The sequence below is a fragment of the Pseudopodoces humilis genome, chromosome 3 (assembly GCF_049639895.1).
Source record: "Pseudopodoces humilis isolate 2021_Gansu_Grassland_sample_001 chromosome 3, ASM4963989v1, whole genome shotgun sequence".
Taxonomy (NCBI): Eukaryota; Metazoa; Chordata; class Aves; order Passeriformes; family Paridae; genus Pseudopodoces; species Pseudopodoces humilis.
Genome location: NC_142202.1, coordinates 70,612,470 through 70,630,616, shown reverse-complemented (window position 1 = coordinate 70,630,616; position 18,147 = coordinate 70,612,470). Strand labels below are relative to the sequence as shown.

The following is an 18,147-nucleotide window of genomic DNA, read 5'->3' as shown; positions in this document are numbered from 1 at the left end:
GACTTAAAAAAAAATGCATAAAACTGTTCACACAAAGTTAATTTAGTAACTAATAGGATTCTACTGGTTTTTCATATACTTAGATTCTTCTGAGATTTACAAGTAACTTAAGTACTACAAGATAAAAAAAGGATTTTTAAAAAAATATTACCCATTTTTTTCCCCAATAAGCAGAATTCAGTATATCCCTCATTTTTTTTTAAACTAGGTGTAATGTAACTCAGAACCTCAACAAACTGTTTCTCATACAAGCAAAACTACTTTATTCATTGTATACGAGCTACATCTACACTCAACCTGGAAAAATTACTGTAGCTCCTAGTAACAGGTCTGAACTAGCTTAAAACCATTCAGCTTGGTAACAGCTCAACCACAGCAGAGAATCAACCCAATTCGAGATTTTACAGCTCTATCTCCATTGCATCTCCTTCCCTGAGCACAGTGCAACTTCTACAATAGCTTTGAACTAGGCAGATTGACAGTTTTACAGACAACTTGGGCATATTTAAGGAAACTTTAGTCACATTTTGACAACAAATAGTTTATCATCTTAGAATTTTTCTTTGAAATTCTGATTGACAGCTCCCATCCTGTACCAAGATTCTTAAAGGCACAAGGCTGAGCTTGCACATGGGTTCCTGAAGTCTTTCAAGAGAGCTGCATGAGCACTCCATAATACAGAATATGTTAAAAAAAGTCATCTTTAGCAGCACTGGTTTGAGCCAGCTCATTTCACTGTGCACTGAGATGCATAAGAAAAGCTTATGCAATTACAGAACCTCTGGTGGAACTGTGGTAACAGTGACCTTCAACTCAAGGTGAGAACTAGTCAAATTGCTATTACTTTCAGTACAGAACAAAACAACCCATTTCAGAAAACAAGTATTTAAGGATCACGCTGCCCCCATGCAATACTTGATAGAAATGTTTCTTTTTTATTCCTCAATCATGAGGCACTAAGAAAAATATTTTAAGATTTTAAATTTTCTTATTCATAAAGCTTTGATTTTGAAGTAATTTAAAACTGGTGAAAGTGTGCTACTGTTTTGTTAGTACTGAACCATCAGTTATTAGAATAACTCAAAGTCCATTTGTTTCTCTTCAGCACAAGAATTCAGCTGAGGCCAGATCTGTTAAACAAATGACCATTTCACATGATCTTCCTATTCACTCAAACATCTTCCTTGTAAAAGGAAGTTTTTAAGAAACCAATTGTCTATTTTCAGCAGGTCCTTTATGAAGGCATCATTTTCAATAAATAAGAAAAAAAATAAGGTATTGCATACAGGTCTGTTCAAGAACATTCTACATAGCCAACAAAATGCTGGAACTTGCTGTGTTGTGTTGCCCTCTTCAGGTCGACAGCAAATTTTCTGGTTCTTTTGCTTGACAAGTTATTGCATTGAAACTTTTTTCATAACATTTTCCAGATCTGAAGTTTCAAGTAGCAGCTAACTTCACCTTTATTCCACCAATGCTTGAAGCATTTTTGGCTTAATATCCTATAAACATAAGCTTTACTTTTGCCCTGTATGTCTCCCTAACCTCAATATTAATCTTGAGGATTACCAAACTATTAGCTAGCACTTGAAAAGATGACTAAAAACCAACTTTAGTACTGATAAGAAAGTCTCATGACAAGACGCTTAAAAACCTCAATTTATTCAGCTTACCAAAGAAAGTGCCTGATACAAAGCCATAAGTGAATATGGGAGGTCAGAAATTCACATGACTTTACAGTGGGGCAAGGCAAAACAGAATCTAGAAATTGAAGTCAGACAAATTCAGACTTGAAATGCAATGGTGGCTTTTCAAAAACAACAACAAAAAAATGAATAATCTACTAGCATAAAAAGGTAGATTTATTGTTTCTTGAAAACTCTACAGGTAGACGCAGTATCTCTTCAATCAATCTGTTTTGATCAGGTTTTTTATTAGCTGTCATAACATGGGCCAAATTGTGCTGTTGATTTGCATACTTGCAATGGGTTTTGCAATTGCTTATCTGAGCTCTGCCAATAAATGTGGAAATATGGATGAAACAGTCTTCAATTGCTTGGAAATGGCCATGCTTGAGCTTCTGATTCATTTATTAAGACAGATATTAATAATGCCTTAAAATATTTCATTTCCCACTCCCACTCTTAGAGGGCATGTCACAGTAAACATTTATGCCTACTTATAGACATCGCAATACTGCAGCTTTGACATGAAGAGGAAAGTGTTGAATTTAACTGATATATTATTAAGTATGGAGAATTTCACTCATGTTACACAGGAAGATAAACATCCTAACAATTTGTGACTCTACAACTTAATCTCAACATCTTAAGGGACTTACAGTAGGAAAACCTGTCCAAAGTTAAGGCCTACTATACAATAATATTAATAAGCTAATCAAAACCCTTAGAAAGTGAAAGTAAAGGAAATGCTTGTTCAGTACTAAATAACAGGAAACACAAACAATTCCAGACCATCCCTTTTTGGGATGACAAACACAAAACAGCCAGCCTGCCTCAAGCAATTGCGACTCTAAAAAATATCAAGAGAACTTGGCATGAAGAGTTTTCATCCACTTTCTTTCCAATACTTTTGTAATTTTAATCTCAAGAATGAAATACAATATAGAGCTTTAAATCCCATACACTCAGAGGGCAGACTCCTGAGAAAAGCATGATGAAGTGGGTGAGCATGACATGGGGAGAGAGCAAGAAACAAAAAACTGGGGAATGAGTACAAATTAAGTGCGCAACAACTGAGACTCAGAATGCTCCCACAGCAGGCAGCAGTTCATCAGAGCAGTCACTATCAGCACGTAGAGACTCCTCTCCTGACTAATATGCCCTGTCACAGTGCCTGGAGCCAAAGACTGATGAAAACTTCCCGCCATGTATCAGCCAGTTTGTTCAGTCAGACTGTGAAACATCAGCTGGTCTTATAAACACGGGGGGAAATTCCACAAGCCAAACTAGCTCTAGTACTGGACATGAAAAACAACACTCAAATATACTCAAAACATTACTATTATTTTCTTTCTTGCCATTAAAGAACAAGGGCAAAAAGCATTCCATTCTACAGTAGCATCAGATAAAAAGGCAAAAAAGCTTTTGTGCACCAAAAGCTGTCAGTTGAAGACAAAGCAGCTTACACCTCTGAAGTGAAGTGGGGAGCTTCTATTTTGACACATCAAATTAAAAGTATCACAAAAATATAATACTATTTTTAAACTGTCTCCGGTAGAAAAAGTTTCCACCTATGTCAAAGGTTTATCTGGTTCAACTTCCATACAACACAGCTAACAGAATATCGCAGACAGCTGGCAATTAAATCTCCAAGACATCATAGCTAACTTTTAAAATTGTAAACAAGTTGATCCTTAATGATTCTCAACCTTTTTTTATATCATCTACTGTAGATGCCAGGATTCTGGTCCAATCTTAGCTGCTATACTTAAAAGAGGAGGTGGACAAGGGTGTTTAAAATTACCTGTGGTTAGTTTAGTTCTGACTTACCCAAGTATGATGTTCATATTTTTGCCATTTCTTTCTCCCACACACCATCAGATTTGGTCACCACACGAGGTATGATTCACATTATTCTTTAGAAATGTATTTTAATAGACAAACTTTACAACTGAAAGACTTTTTGAATTTTTAAAATAATGAATTCTTCAGTGAAGAAAAAAAAATCTATCAAATCACTTTATTGAATGCATTTTTTCTGCAACAACTTTGCCATTTCACATTTAATTGCAGCTAAGAGTGGTTTTTCATATTTTTTATCATAATCTAGAACAATTTTTTGAAGGAAAACAAATTCATCCACCTCATACTGCCAAAAACAATGTAGGAAGTTCCCTTCTCAGAATTTTTTTCTAATTATTTGGCGTAATAGAAGGTATGAAGAATACAAGGAGAAACTCTTCCCATTGAAGACAATGCCTCATCATTTCCTGCCATCCACTGGTATATCCTTAAGTATCTACAAGAACACTGTGTGAAGACACACGGGGAATAAATATCCACTGCAACACAAACTCAGGTTAGATCAGGTGTTTACATAGGGATGTACAAGTAACCAATTATAAGCAGACTTCTACCAGCACTTATGGAAATTAAAAGGATTCAGGATGGGGGTTAAATACATCTGAAGAACACTTCAGAATCAGTTATTTTTCCATATGCAAGTTTGTCACTAACTTCTTGTTTGGAACTAAATTACAATCTCACCCTTCCTAAGGCTTCCTGAAAATTCCTTTAAACACACAGAGCAGTAATCAGTACACATACTAACAAACCAAACAAAAAAGATTGAGATGTGCACCCACATTTTTAAAAAGACTGGAAATTCTTAGAAGTGCTAAGAGCAGCATTATTGAAAATAATATATACCAATCTTCTCAAAAAGGTTGTCTCAGCATCATCTTTGTCTGTGTTTAGTCTTCAATTCTTAGTTAGATATTTTGGGTTTAAACTAAAGAAAGTAAGGGTTTCCAGTTGAAAAGGTAATGGGAATCAAGATTAAGTACTACTAGTTCAAGTGATAGATTTTATTGATTTACTTAGTTTTAAAAAGCTTTATTAGCTTGAAATCATGTGGTATCATAGAAATCTTTCATCATGCCCTAAAGATCTGTGACCTATTCAGAGAGCAAAATCTCTTTTTCACAAACCCATTTACGTGATTTCTATGAAGACTTTGAAAAAACCCCACACCTATCAGAGAACAAGCAAATAACTTAGTCACCAACCAAACAAATGCTGTGAGTACTACTTTTCCTGATACACACTTTTTGATTCTTACACAAACCTTGCCACCTGCTGTGATCTCTGACAAAATAACTGACTTCCGTTCTCAATCTAATGTTTCATTATGACAGTAAATGTCTTACATCTAACATTAAAAGCTACTCCGGTCCCACTGCAAGAATGTATAGGCTTCTATTGTCATTACACCTGTTACAAAGTAGTATCAGAATATTCAGTACTATGAATAAAGGACTTTCTTTTTATAGCCATTGGTGCAAAACTTAAATATAAGTAGATTAAAACATTCCAACAGAGCACAACTGTTTAATTTAAAGAGAGGCTACACAAATTTTTGTATAAGCTTTTAACCATACGTAATTACAAACTTCATTGTGATCTCAATGCTATAAAAACTGAGAAGATGTCCTTAAGATAAGAAAAATTGTAAGGATTCCAAGGAATGTCTGCAAAAAAAATGCTGAGAAAAATAAAGTGCTGGTGTATTAAAACAGGAAAAAAAAACCACATTCAAAGCTAGTTTTGGGATGTAAGTATACAACTAGAAGACAAAGGCAAGAACTAGATGCAACACATATACAATTACTTCCACCTTAAAATGCCTACAAGAAAAGAAGCCCATAAAGTGGTTGAGGGAAAAGTGTTGCTCCAAAATTATTTGGCTTAGACCTTTCACAGGGCATTTTGCACCTAAATATGCAAATTAAAAACTAAAACCTACTAAATATTCTTCATAGTTAGTAGCTATTTTTAATAACAGAATTAGGTTGTTGGACTGTTTTTAAAAAAAGAGCAAACATCATATACACCAATTGTGGCACATTCTCAAGTTTTACACACTTGCAACATAATAAATGCTAATTACCTATTAGAATAAATACTATCTATTTTGTCTGTTAATCCATACAACTCAATCAAGGGTCCAGCAAAGATGAGTGTGCTAAGTTTTGCCGTAATGCTAGAAAAGGAAACACATAATTCTGAAAACAGATTACAATATATGACACCTCAGTGGAAGACTAATTTTATTTTATTGTCTCCTACCTGATAAATTCTAAATGGGATGTATCGAAATCCATTATCTTCTGGAGGATACTCCATGAGTTTTCGATTTATTGCCCAAAACTGCTCAAATTTATCTGTGAAGGTAAAATTAGACTTTGTCAATATTAATAACACTGGCTTTTTTTCAACCTAAAGAGGTAAATGAGACACAACTGGAACAACATGCAAACTTTTCTTACAGAAGTTTAACCTGTATGAATTTATTTTTTCTACAGTTCTCTTCCCTATTTAGCCTGAAGCCAAAGGCAGGTGATCTGCATTGTCCTATGAAAAAAGTGATGTGGTGATTTATTGAACTGAAAGAGAAAGCAACTTTTACTCATATCTTATCTCCCATTATTAAGAAAATATTGGGCTATAAATTATGGATTTCATTACTTCAACTAACAGTGCCTGTTTCTCCACTCCCTGCTGTTACTGGTCCATACTGTCTCACAATCTGCTAAAAACATCTAATTGTTCTTAGCTACAACTGAACAATGGATGTAAAGCATAGAGAAACTAAAGCAGGAGAAATACTTCTTAAGTGGTTTACATTTAGATATGTAGATCTCAAAATAATCTGTAACAATGCATGATATGATCAGAAAATACACTGCCAGATTCATGACACAACCTGAAAATAAAATTTTATGGTTGAAAAACAATTTTGTTATTATCCAAGTAAGCAGCATAAATAGCCTGCACACCATTTCATGTTGTTCAGACATTACAAGAATGAATAGATTATTACTTTTAAAATGTACTAATGACAGCATAGGTCTAAGAGCGATAAAGGCTTTTATACATGCAAATCAATTATTCAAATGAAGCAAATAACTAGCACCAGAACTGACAGAAAGGAATACAAAGAGCTGAGATGAATAAAGCTGCTGCTAGCCTTACTGGAGAAGGCAGCATTAGAAGGGGAAGAGCAAGGGATCAATTTCCTTTTAGGCCCTAACTCTCCAAGACACCAAACACAGCAGATGTTTCCACAGAAGGAACACACAGTCTCCAGTTTTCCCTCCTAGGCACAATGTTCAGCCAAGTCTCAAGAAGCTGGGCTCCTACTGAATACGCTCATTACAGAATTCAGCCCCAGTGAAGCAAGGTAAAATACAGAAATATATTCACAAGACAAAGGTTCCTCTTGCTTCCAAAAGTGCTGATTACACTTAAAGCAATTGCAGAAAATGAGTTTGAGATTTGCTTCTCTCCAGCATACAGCACAGATGCCTGCCAGTGCACTAAAAGGCACAGGTTAGTATATACTGCAGGGTTTATAATACATTGCTTCTCCTGACTGAATGTAACACAAGGCAGGAATTTCCAAGAAACTGTGAACAAATTCCTGCTCAGTATGCTGTAGGAGCATTTCCTGATACTTATCTCAGAAAGTACTTCCACACCCTTGTTTCCTGATTAGCAGCAAGTGCTTCTTGACAGGCACTTACCTGAGCTACAGTAGGCACCACCAGGCAGGCACCTGCCCGGCATGAGGAGCTGCCTGGATGCACGGTGTTACCCCATCATTCACTGGGCTGGGAGTGACAATGACAGCCCTGGAGCAGGCTGTAATCAGACAATCCCACATTTGGGAATCAGAGTCAGAGGTTTAGTCTTAAAATGTCCCAACACAAAGGATGACTGCCTCCTCCTCAGGAACTCTTTCAGAGGGAAAGTGAAGATTTAGCATGCTTCCTTCCTGCAGTGAGAATGGCTTGCAGCTTTCACTACAGATGTGCTAACAGGCATTCCACAGTAGGTACTGATAGATTTATACTTCAATTACCACTTCTAACTCACTTGAGAAAACTGTTATGGTGATACACAAAACAAAACAACCCAAACCTACTAAAGCTAGTGAGCTTCAGCAGACTTAAATAAGGAATGTCCATATTTGGAGACATCCTACTTGAACAGAAATAAAGCAAACATTAACTTGATTTACTTGTTTAATGCTTGTATTACAGTAATTAGGAAAGTTGAGTGAACTGTCCTCAAAATTCACCAGAAATGAACAACACATCTTATGGATAAGAAGAAAAAGAAATTATGAACAAATAAAAGACTTATGTCAGATGATTAAATATATTGACCCTTTTGGGCAAACAAGGGAGGTTCTGAATGACAAAAAAAAGCAAAGCAGTAATGTGCAGTTAATTCACTTCTGTTATTCGTTCCTGCTTCCTCACCTCTCACAAAACATGCAAGAAACCAGGTAATCTTATTTAAGGCAATTAAATTAAAAAATGTATACCTCTCAGATTATTCTCTGAACACTTAGGCAGCGCTTAAGACAATCTATTGTTCTAACCGTTTCTGTACTTTCCAAATATAACAGTGAAATCTGCAACAGTTGAATTATGAACTCGTTGCATTTTGTAATCAAGCATGTTCTGTCAATCCAGGAATCCCAGGAATTTTAGCTGGACATAATGAAGTCAGATATCGTAAGATCTCCACTGTGTACAGCATTGTCTGAAGATATCTAAAACAAATTTCTCCTCACAACGTTATACTGCTGTTCTCCAAACATTTTTACAGGGATACTGTATCTTCACCACACAAAACAGTTGGGTGTAAGAAAACTAAGACAAATTTTTAGAGCAAGCAGGAGAAAAAGAAAACTGTTCAGTTTGCATACTGATATATATGATCTGGCAAGAGCTTTTATTAGCAGAGCATTGGCTGAGTGCCAGAATCCTAAAGCTCCAAAAGTACAAAATCCACAAGCTTTTCAAAGAATCCTTAAGACTCAAAACTTAAAATAAACAAACAAAACCACTGACCTCCTTAAAAACCTAAGTGAAAGGATTCTTCCTTCTCTCATTTTAATGTATCGGTACCCCCTATTTTTGCAAAGTCCCAAGGAAGCTATTAGTGCTACAATGAACTATAATAACTAATTAGTTTATTGGCTAGACAGGACAAAGACAGAAGGTGCCAGCCGAAAATTTAACAATCAAAACAAAACCGAGTTTTCATCCAGCCAGTAAACAAGGAGGAGTCTCTACCTATCAGAAAAAGCACTTTACACACTTGTCTCTCTCCCTCATAAAAAGCTTATGCAGTCTGCATGGCATCTAAACGACTGTAACAGTCAAATCTGATTCCTTTTGTTTTTCACAGTCCATCTGTTTTTATGAAAGTGCTTGCTTGAAGTGTTAGAGAGTTTCTGTATTAGCAAAAAACAGTACTTGCAAAAGGCAGATGTCTCTATCTGAATAACAATATTTAAAGTAATGACAATAAGATTTGAACAGAAGTGAGATTAGTGAGAGTATAATAGTTTCATATTTTACTAATCGTATTTCTTAAACAAGAGATGATTGCTATAAAAACTTGCCTAAAATTAAATAAAATTAAATAAATGCCCAAAATGAAATAAAAACTTTCCTATGTATTTTATGTCAAAGATCAGAAAGCTAATAACCAAATAACAAGAAATATATCAGCCAAGTCACTAATATTTACGACTATTCATTGCTTAGAAATGCAGCCACTGAATGCCCAAATGCCAGACAGACATTAGCTTTCAGTACTACAGAGATGCATAGAATCTAAGGAGAGCTTTGAAAAAAATCTATTTACACATTTAGGAAAACTATGAGTTGGCAAAACTACAAAGACTTAATGTCACCCATGACAAAAAATCTCAGTACACAAATACATTAAGCAACAAAGTAAACTCAAACATAAATTTACAAATCCAGTATGCCACATTATGCACGTAGGGTTCAGAAACCTACCACTAAAATTATTCACAGCTTTAAAGAGCCCATTAAAACCGTTGAAAAAATTACTGACACAGGGAAACACTGAGAATTGTTGTTTCCTCCATTAAACCAGGTTGGAGATCCTTTAGCAGTCATTTAAATTAATCCAAATTTATACCTTGTTATGTTTAAAAGTTCTTGGTAATCCCATCATACTTTATTGTTAATAGAAACTGCTGAACCTCTTACTATTGAGCAGTGTTAACTAAGGATTAGTCCAGGCTGAGGACTAAAAGGCTGGGGTCCCTTTTGCCCCTGGGTCTCAGCCTGAAATGTTCTTCAGGCAACCAGAAAAATTAGTTTCACTCATACATACATACTCATACTCCTACAGTCATTTTCTGAAACTCTAGTGCTGTCACACTTCAAACAACTTGAAATTTCACATGGATCTTGAAGTTAGACATGTCTCCTTCACCCACATGAGGCTATGACAGGATGGATCACTGAGAGGGTAAAAGGCACTGCGCAAGTGCTCACCATCAACACGTGCATTTCACTAAAGCATAGCTTTAAATCTGCATACACAAACAATCTGGGCAATTATCACAGAATGGAAAAACATATCTACAAATACGTTGCAATGAAAAACAAGAGAGCATAGAAAGCATAAAATCAAGATCCTACTGCAATGTAGTAGGTAAAAGAACAAAAAAACCCCACCCTAATCTTTAACCTTATCAACAAAAATATTATAATAGTAAGGAATTATTTTGTTTCTCTATTTGATAGTGATGCAACTGCTATCAGAGATTACCAGACTCTAGGAGAGGACATATTTCAAGAAGACTGTTGAGAGGGTTTATAAAACAGAATTAATACAAAAACAAGGGAAAGACTGGAAATTCAGAAAGGAAATACCAATTCATGGCTCTTGTACTTCAGCATCTTTTTAGAAAGTCAAAGAAGTGAAAATACTGGTGTAGCCCTCAGGGTAGCACATATGCACAATTATGTCTGGACTATTCATGGTTTCTTCTTAAAACCATTTATTGGAATAAATCAAACAGAAAGCTTGAAACTAAATTTTATCTGTAGCTGTATGCGCAATACCAACTTGCAGCTTGCACACAACTACATTCAATACTAAAGTTTAAGAAACACAAAACTTATCCATTCTCAGTGGTTCACCACTGTCTAACAACCACATGAACCATGGAAGTACTTGGGCAGAACCACACCTAGCGCTGAGACCAAGGACTGACATAGTTCAAGATGTACAAGAACTGATGTACAAGAACAACAGAAAATCTTTAGTTTGGATGTGCCTTTGGAGGTCAAGCTTTGAAATAACAGCTCCTCACCCTGCCCCAAAAGAGCTGCCTACACAAAGTTAACTGAGTTTGCTCAAGGCCTTGCCCAGTGAAGTTTGACTGTCTCTGTGGGTTTCCACCCAACTACTTTCACTCCCCCAGGCCACCCCACCTTCCCTTCGCCATGTACCATCAGACTTCCTGCTGCTGTAACTAGTAACTGTTTTTTGGTAATTGTCCAGTTCCACTGCCAGTGGAGACTAGAGTGAGAGGAGTCTGACTCCATCTTCTCTAGGGGCTTTCTCTTTCAGGTAAAGCTGGTATTAAATCCACCTTTAACTTCCTCATCTTCAGGCTAAAAAAGTCAATTTCCCCACTCTCTAATACAGCATCTGCTCCAGCCCCTAAGAATTTTACCAGCACTCTGCTGGATTCTTTTCTGTTTGCCCACATTCCTTTTGTCCTGGGGTCCTGTCTTAGGTTCCAATGCAAGATGTAACCAGAAGTATGTATTCTATTATCATCTGTTAAAACTAGGCAGTGCTGTGTTCTTAATCTCTTCCATGACCCATCCCTCATAACTCCAGGGGGTATCTTCTGTTAACGGGCCAGCTCTTAAAACCAGTGCTCTTTATCTCTTCCAGGACCCATCCCCCCTCCAGGGGGATCTCTTCTTCTAATGGGCCATTGAGTCTGACTGCATGACTGATAAAACTACATCATCCCATTAGGAGATGCTCCATCCAGGGGGAGGAGCTAAGCATTCCTACCTGGATATAATCTGAGGCTTAGAACACCACAGTCAGCATTTCTCCACTGGATTCCTAGAAGACCAAACCCATCTACACAGCCATTAGACCTTCATAAGAAAACTACACCCTTCTACGGGATCATTACTTCAACAGAACCACATCTGTCACTGCAGGAGCACTGCAGCCACCATTTAATGGGACTGCTAACAACACTCTGACCAACAGTGTCAAATTATATTCTGACTCTGTCAGTGTTTTTTTCATACTACTGCATTATAATTTTAATTTTCCTAGTAAAGAACTGTTATTCCTATTCCCATATCTTTGCCTGAGAGCCCCTTGATGTTAAAATTATAATAATTTGGGGGGGAGGGGGGCTTTACATTTTTAACATTTCAAGGGAGGCTCCTACCTTCCTTAGCAGACACCTGTGTTTTCAAACCAAGACAGGTCTCAAGAGGACACAGCAGTCCCAGTACAGCTTTACAAGTGCTGAGCCAAGTGAAGGGCACAAGGGCTTGAATAGTTCCCTGGTTAATCTTTATTTATGCAATACCATACGACAGGCTTTCGACTCAGTTTCCTGCTCACTATTACCCGCTTCCAGAAAGATGCTTCCAAGTCAGTCCCTAGACTGCCACATATGGGGTTTTTCCTGTCTCTGGTGCAGGACTTGTGTGTCAGCTCTGGAAGGCTCCAGCCCATCATGACCCCTCCAAATGGCAGATCTGCACTCCAATCCCCCAACTGCTCCTTTCAGTCACAGACAAACTCACTAAGGGTTAATCTGTCACATACATATCATCAAACTGTAGGGTACAGAGAGCTGCAGCTGAAAGTCAAGGTTACAAACTGTATTTCCTTAATGTTCAAGCAAGCATATTTTCTACTGAGTCATGTTTTAACAAGCACTGCTTTTAACTGCTGTAGTCAAAAAGTCTTCCAAACATTTAGTATACTACTTCCACATTGTTTCCAGGAAGACACACACTGTATGCATACATAATTCTGTTCACTGGTATTTCTAACTAACTTTATAAAAAGTCAAGTTCTTGTGTGGTATGCCTCAAGCATGAAGGAGCTTTTGTTGATAAATATTTTGAACACTTTAAAACCAATTTTTGTGCTATTCAGATACATTATTTACAGCTGTTACTATAATTTCCCAGCTATTTGAAGACTTGTCTCTACATTACTTAGTTCACCTAAATTCACCATTCATATTCTTGTTATATATAAACACTGATAATAACAACTACTAAGAACTTCAGGCAGATTTTGGTACATATCTGATTCTCAGTGACTACTACAGTTAGTGACAGCCGTTTTGAGAGCACAGCTTGAAGTACCGGTATGGCATCATTAAGATATTTATTTCTCTCTTCCATTTTACCCATTGCCACAGTCAAAATATTCTCGATATTAAACACCTAGTTCACTCAGGCATTTTGAAAGACTGTGGTATATAATACAAATCTACCACTGAAAAGGGAACACAAGTTTACTGAACTTTTCAGACTATCTTCATATATGAGTCACTATCAGATATGGAGAGACAGGACCTTAGAACAGTCTTGACTTAACGTAGCAGAAGCCACAGAAATGTGAAAATATTCCTCATGTCACAGATAGCAAAGTAACAACTTTCAACATAAAAGGACATTTTGAAGACTGTACAAGAAAGCAGCACGTCATTCTTCAGATTATTGCCTGCTTTCTTATAGCATACACATGGGAGCCATACCTTACCAACATTCTTTTCACTTACTAAATGTACTCACAAACCAGAAGTTTCACTTTAAGTACACTGTTTCCTTAACATCACCTCCCTTCATTTCTAGGTCACCAGTTTACCTGGAATAGGTTTAGGCAAAGAAAGTCATCGAGATGCATATAGCCTACAAAATTTAAGCTATTTAATCCATAGCAAAATAGCAGGTGATCTCAGAAGTCCAGTCACTTAAAATAAAAGGAAAGCTCTGATAACAAACAAGTATAAGCCAGTTTTGAAACACATACCCCACAGGTTGTATAGAAATTAACAGGGCTTGCTACAGACTTTCCTGCGAAAGTCAAAGGGAAAAGGATTCCAGACGATTTTATCCATCCTCCAGCTCTCTGCTCCAGTCTAGGATAGCCTTGGAATTTTGATTTCTTCATCTCTAATTAAGCTCTCTCTATATATATGAAAACAGACCAACATAACACCATGTAACATTCTAACCCACTTGGCTTTCCCCATACTGTGTTTTTTCTAAAAACTTTTCTTGAAAGTTAAGGAACCTTTATATTAATGCATATTAATAAATTCAGAAGTTTACTAACAGAAAGTAACTTATAAGCATTTCAAACTGAAAAACAAGAAACCCTCAACAACTAAAGAAAGTTACATTTAAAAGTGAAGTATGTGTCTTAGAGATAGTTTAAATTTTAGTTAGACCATGCACATCTTTCAGGAAATGACTTATTTTGAGAGCGAGGGGAGGAAGAAAAGCAGAAGGCAGCAAAAAAAGACCTCAAAGTTTGCTCCTTCAGAGTGTAATGGTTTTCATTAGGCACATGGCCATCTAATGCAAGAGGGTGAAAACATCAGAAACGCTATCTCTTACTCCATCTCTGGGCAACCTCCTCTGGTGGCAGAGATCTCATTAGGATTGTGAATGCTGTGTTACCTTTTGCTTTCCTTCCTTCTCTGCCTTCATACAGCTCATGCCCTCCTTTGAAACCCACAGGTTCTCACTGGCATCAGACAGAGCAGACCTGCTCTGGCCTCCTGTTTGAGAGCAGAGAAGAGAAAGCCAGTGGGGTAACACAGGCTGCCATCAATTCCCCACCTTTGTGCCACAGCAAAGGGCAGCTATTCAAGTAGACACCAGGCCAGAACTGAGGAGTAACAAAGCCAAAAGCAGTTTCAGGGGGATGGCAGTTTAGACTCACAATACTACACCCATATGAGTGGAGCACTGGCTTAGTCATTTGAGCAGGAAGGGTAACTAACAATCCCATAACGCTACATAACTAACAGTGAGGTCTAGGTCACAAACCATTACCAGACAAACCACCACAACCAACCAAACCCCAGACAAAACCACTGCTATGGAAAAAACACCAAAAACATTCCCAGGAAGGCCCTCTCTGATGCAGCTGATTCATTCTGCAGGTCCAGCCTGCTTGAAGACAGACCCTGCTCAACACCAAACCAGCACTGGGATGGTTTTGCACAGGGCTATCTGAACCAGTCTAAATCACATTCCCTAAGTTCAATGGTATCAGCAACACCGATGTTTGGTGTGTGCCATGCTAGCTTAACTCCAGAATAAGCACATACTGATGCTAATTATAAGGCAACTTCATGCATTTGGGGAAATTTTTAACTATCAGCCCAGGAAGGTAATGATCGGGTTTTTAAAATCACTTTTAAGCAATACACAAATTTTCAAAGTTCACATTAATTATTTAATCTTCACAGTTAATCAAACCTCTACAGATTGAACATGGGAAGAACTCCCCATTTTGGTAGCAGTACAGGGAAGAAGTATACCAGGTAGCTTTGATTTGAAAACTAGTAGCTTTTTTATTCATTCTCCTGATAAACTCCAGAAGATTTTCTAAGCAAATTTCAAATGATGAACTGAACCAGAGATTTGTTCAGCTACCAAAGCATGCTCACCATGAGGTAAAGAAAAGCATTGTTTCCATCAGTTCTCTATGAAGAGGAGAAACATGCCCAACAAACTGAGTGGGTCAAGCGTACACAGCACAAGAAAAGCTGTAAGACACTTTCTTTTTTGCAGTTTGAACATTTCTAAACAGAAATGAGATAACTGAAAACAAACACAAATTCTGCCTCTCAAAAACCCAAGAACAGTTTAGATAAATTTTGGAATTAAACGCAAGACAACACAGGCCTGATTCTGTCAGTAAGGCAAGAAAGAGATATTGAATATTCTGAATGCTTGCAGGATTTTTCTCCTCTAATAAGAACAATTCAATACAGCCACTTAACTATTGGTAAAGCCTAAAGCATGAATGAGCATTACATTCTTTTTCCATAATATTTTCAGTAAAATAATGACTTCATTATATTTTATAATATATAAAAGAAACCTTAAAACAGTTATGAGTTTTTACTTATTTCTCCCATTCATGTATCAGAAACACCAAGTATAATCTTTGTTGGTTATAAATGATGCCTGTGAAAATTTCAGGGTACAGTTGCTTCTGTTAGTCCACAACTGATAAAAAGCAGATGTGCTGAACCTAAATCCCCTCATTTATTAGAACCATTATATACTGAAGTTATAGATACTAATTCTTTGAACCATGCAAAAAATACAGCTCTCCTCCTGGAAACAGTTGGGATTTCATTTGTTTGATCCTGAGTCATCAGCAGGCCCATAGAGTCTTAGAGTTTCAAAGCTGAAAGCCTTTATTTTTCCACACAAAAGGCAAGAAGAAAAAAACCCACCCACTTGAAAATCCTTTTCATCCATGGTAAAAATGGCTGTAACTCTGTTAAAGCAAAAACAGTAGTAACATTTTCCATGAATTCTGACCAAAGAATTTTAACAATTCATACAAAGGAACAAAGGTCAATATAGCCACATAGTCTGCTTTTATCGCTTCCCTACCACAGATAGACCTCTGTGGCTGGTCAAAAATGTACCTGTCCCAAAGAAGAGTTCTACCTCAGAAATTATCTGGTTTGTGATTCAGAAATTGTCTATGAAGAGCAGTAAAAAACACAGCACAAAATAGAAGAAATAGAAGAAAGAATTCTTTCCTGATTTGGTATCAGATTAACATAAAACCAGAAATGGTGGGAGGAGGGATGTAAAGGTTGATATGAATAACCACCAGCTGCTACCAGCACAAGATTTTCCCACAAATTCACTATTACAGTTCTTCTCTTAAAAGCCATCTACAAGCAACTGGTAAGTTTCACATGTTATCTGTCCAAATAGCTGCTTCTCAGCAGAAATATTTATACCAAATTACAAATTACTGGATAGTGATATTTCTCCAAACAAAACTGGATAGGTTTTTATTCAAAAATGTAAATTCAGGACATGTCTTCTAAGTAATGTTATCACTCATTAAACAAATAACACTTCCTATAATTAAGAACTGAAGGAAATTGTTTGAAGTTGCACAGAAAAAACAGCCTGCAGATGTATCTTTACTTACAAAGCAGTTATCACAAATGCTACTTTCTTTTCTTTTTTGTGGTCATTCATTCTGTTTCACAAAGTGATTTAAAATTATTACATCTCAAACGAAAGCCTATAAAAACATATTGAAAGATACAACATGTTTAAAAAGAGTTTTCTTGGTTTCACAAGCTTTTCTTGTTTCTCTTTTAGGAAGAGTTGAGAAATCAAAATTAGCATTTGAAAGTATTCAAAAGATTGCTTAAACTTCTCATTCAGGTGTCAGATTCCACAGGTGCAATTTCTCATTAAGTACAGTGAAACCCTGAAATCAACTTTGCTAGGCAATCTCTGTTCTTAACATTATAGAGCAAAACAGAAAAATTCTGCTTTCCCTACAACTGAAGATATTCTTAGACAAATAATCAACTAAATGATAAAGCCTAAGATGAGCACAAAAAAAAGCAAGCTGTTTATCTTAAATATTGAGAGTATCAAGATTCTGTAACTTCTGGTTAAAAGAACTTTAACTTGTACTGTTTCATTTTGCAGGTATGCACAGCCTTGCTGAAGATCTTACCAGTCAAACGGCAAATTAAGACAATGCCTCGATTTCTAACTCTCTTCCAATTAAATAAAAAAAATAGAAAACAGAGTTTCTAATAACCATTCATCTTCAAAACTATCACTAGAGTACCTTCAATATGAAAGGCAGTACCACTAAACAACAATGAAAAAAAAAAAGCTACACACTCACTAAATGCACACATTAAACCAAAACTAACTTGGAATCTTCTTGTCTAAACCAAAAGCATGGTTCAAGTTTTTTGCATTCTAAGGTTCTTTTGCATTTAATTATTCTTATACATATACAGGAAGATGTTAATTCTAAGTGTTCAGTATTCTGTCTCTCAATGCAGAATAAACATCTTCATACTTACACAAAAATGCTTTCATAAAATAAATTTCCTAGGGTTAATATAAATGACAGCTTCAGGAGATGAGAAAAATGCAATGAAAGTGGCATGATCATCCATTCCAGAGAGCAGTTTCTCAAATACTTACAAGAGCTTTTCAACTTACAGGGCTCTACAAACCTTAATACAGAAGGCACTACAAACAAAAGTTTTATTTTGCACTGTAATATTGATACACATCATCTATGCAAAGTAAGAACACTAATTAAAGATCTTGTTCTGAATTATTTTGCTGACTTTTTCAAGTCAGTACTTAGTAATGCAGAAGTCCTTGTGAAAGCCATAAAGCAATTATAAAAAATGGCAGAGAGAAAAGTAAAAATATTAAATCTACTGGACAACTTTTTTTACAGTTTCTGTATTGTTTACCAGTGACAACCCATAAGCATTAACTAGAGGGGACAATCTCTTATGTACTGTCCA

General features: G+C 36.4%; 1 protein-coding gene across 6 annotated transcripts in view; it reads right to left on the bottom strand.

The window, feature by feature from the left end:
- ATG5 (autophagy related 5) overlaps positions 1–18,147 on the bottom strand; it is a 73,221-nt gene that overhangs the window by 36,002 nt on the left and 19,072 nt on the right. For 4 of the 6 annotated variants that reach the window (XM_088053426.1, XM_014263699.2, XM_005518243.3 and 1 more), the window contains one exon: positions 5,811–5,905. The exons of the other annotated variants lie outside the window; for them this stretch is intronic. In XM_088053426.1, coding sequence (XP_087909552.1) covers positions 5,811–5,905 — 95 coding nt within the window. The remainder of the gene's footprint in view (positions 1–5,810; positions 5,906–18,147) is intronic. 6 annotated transcript variants of the gene reach the window in all.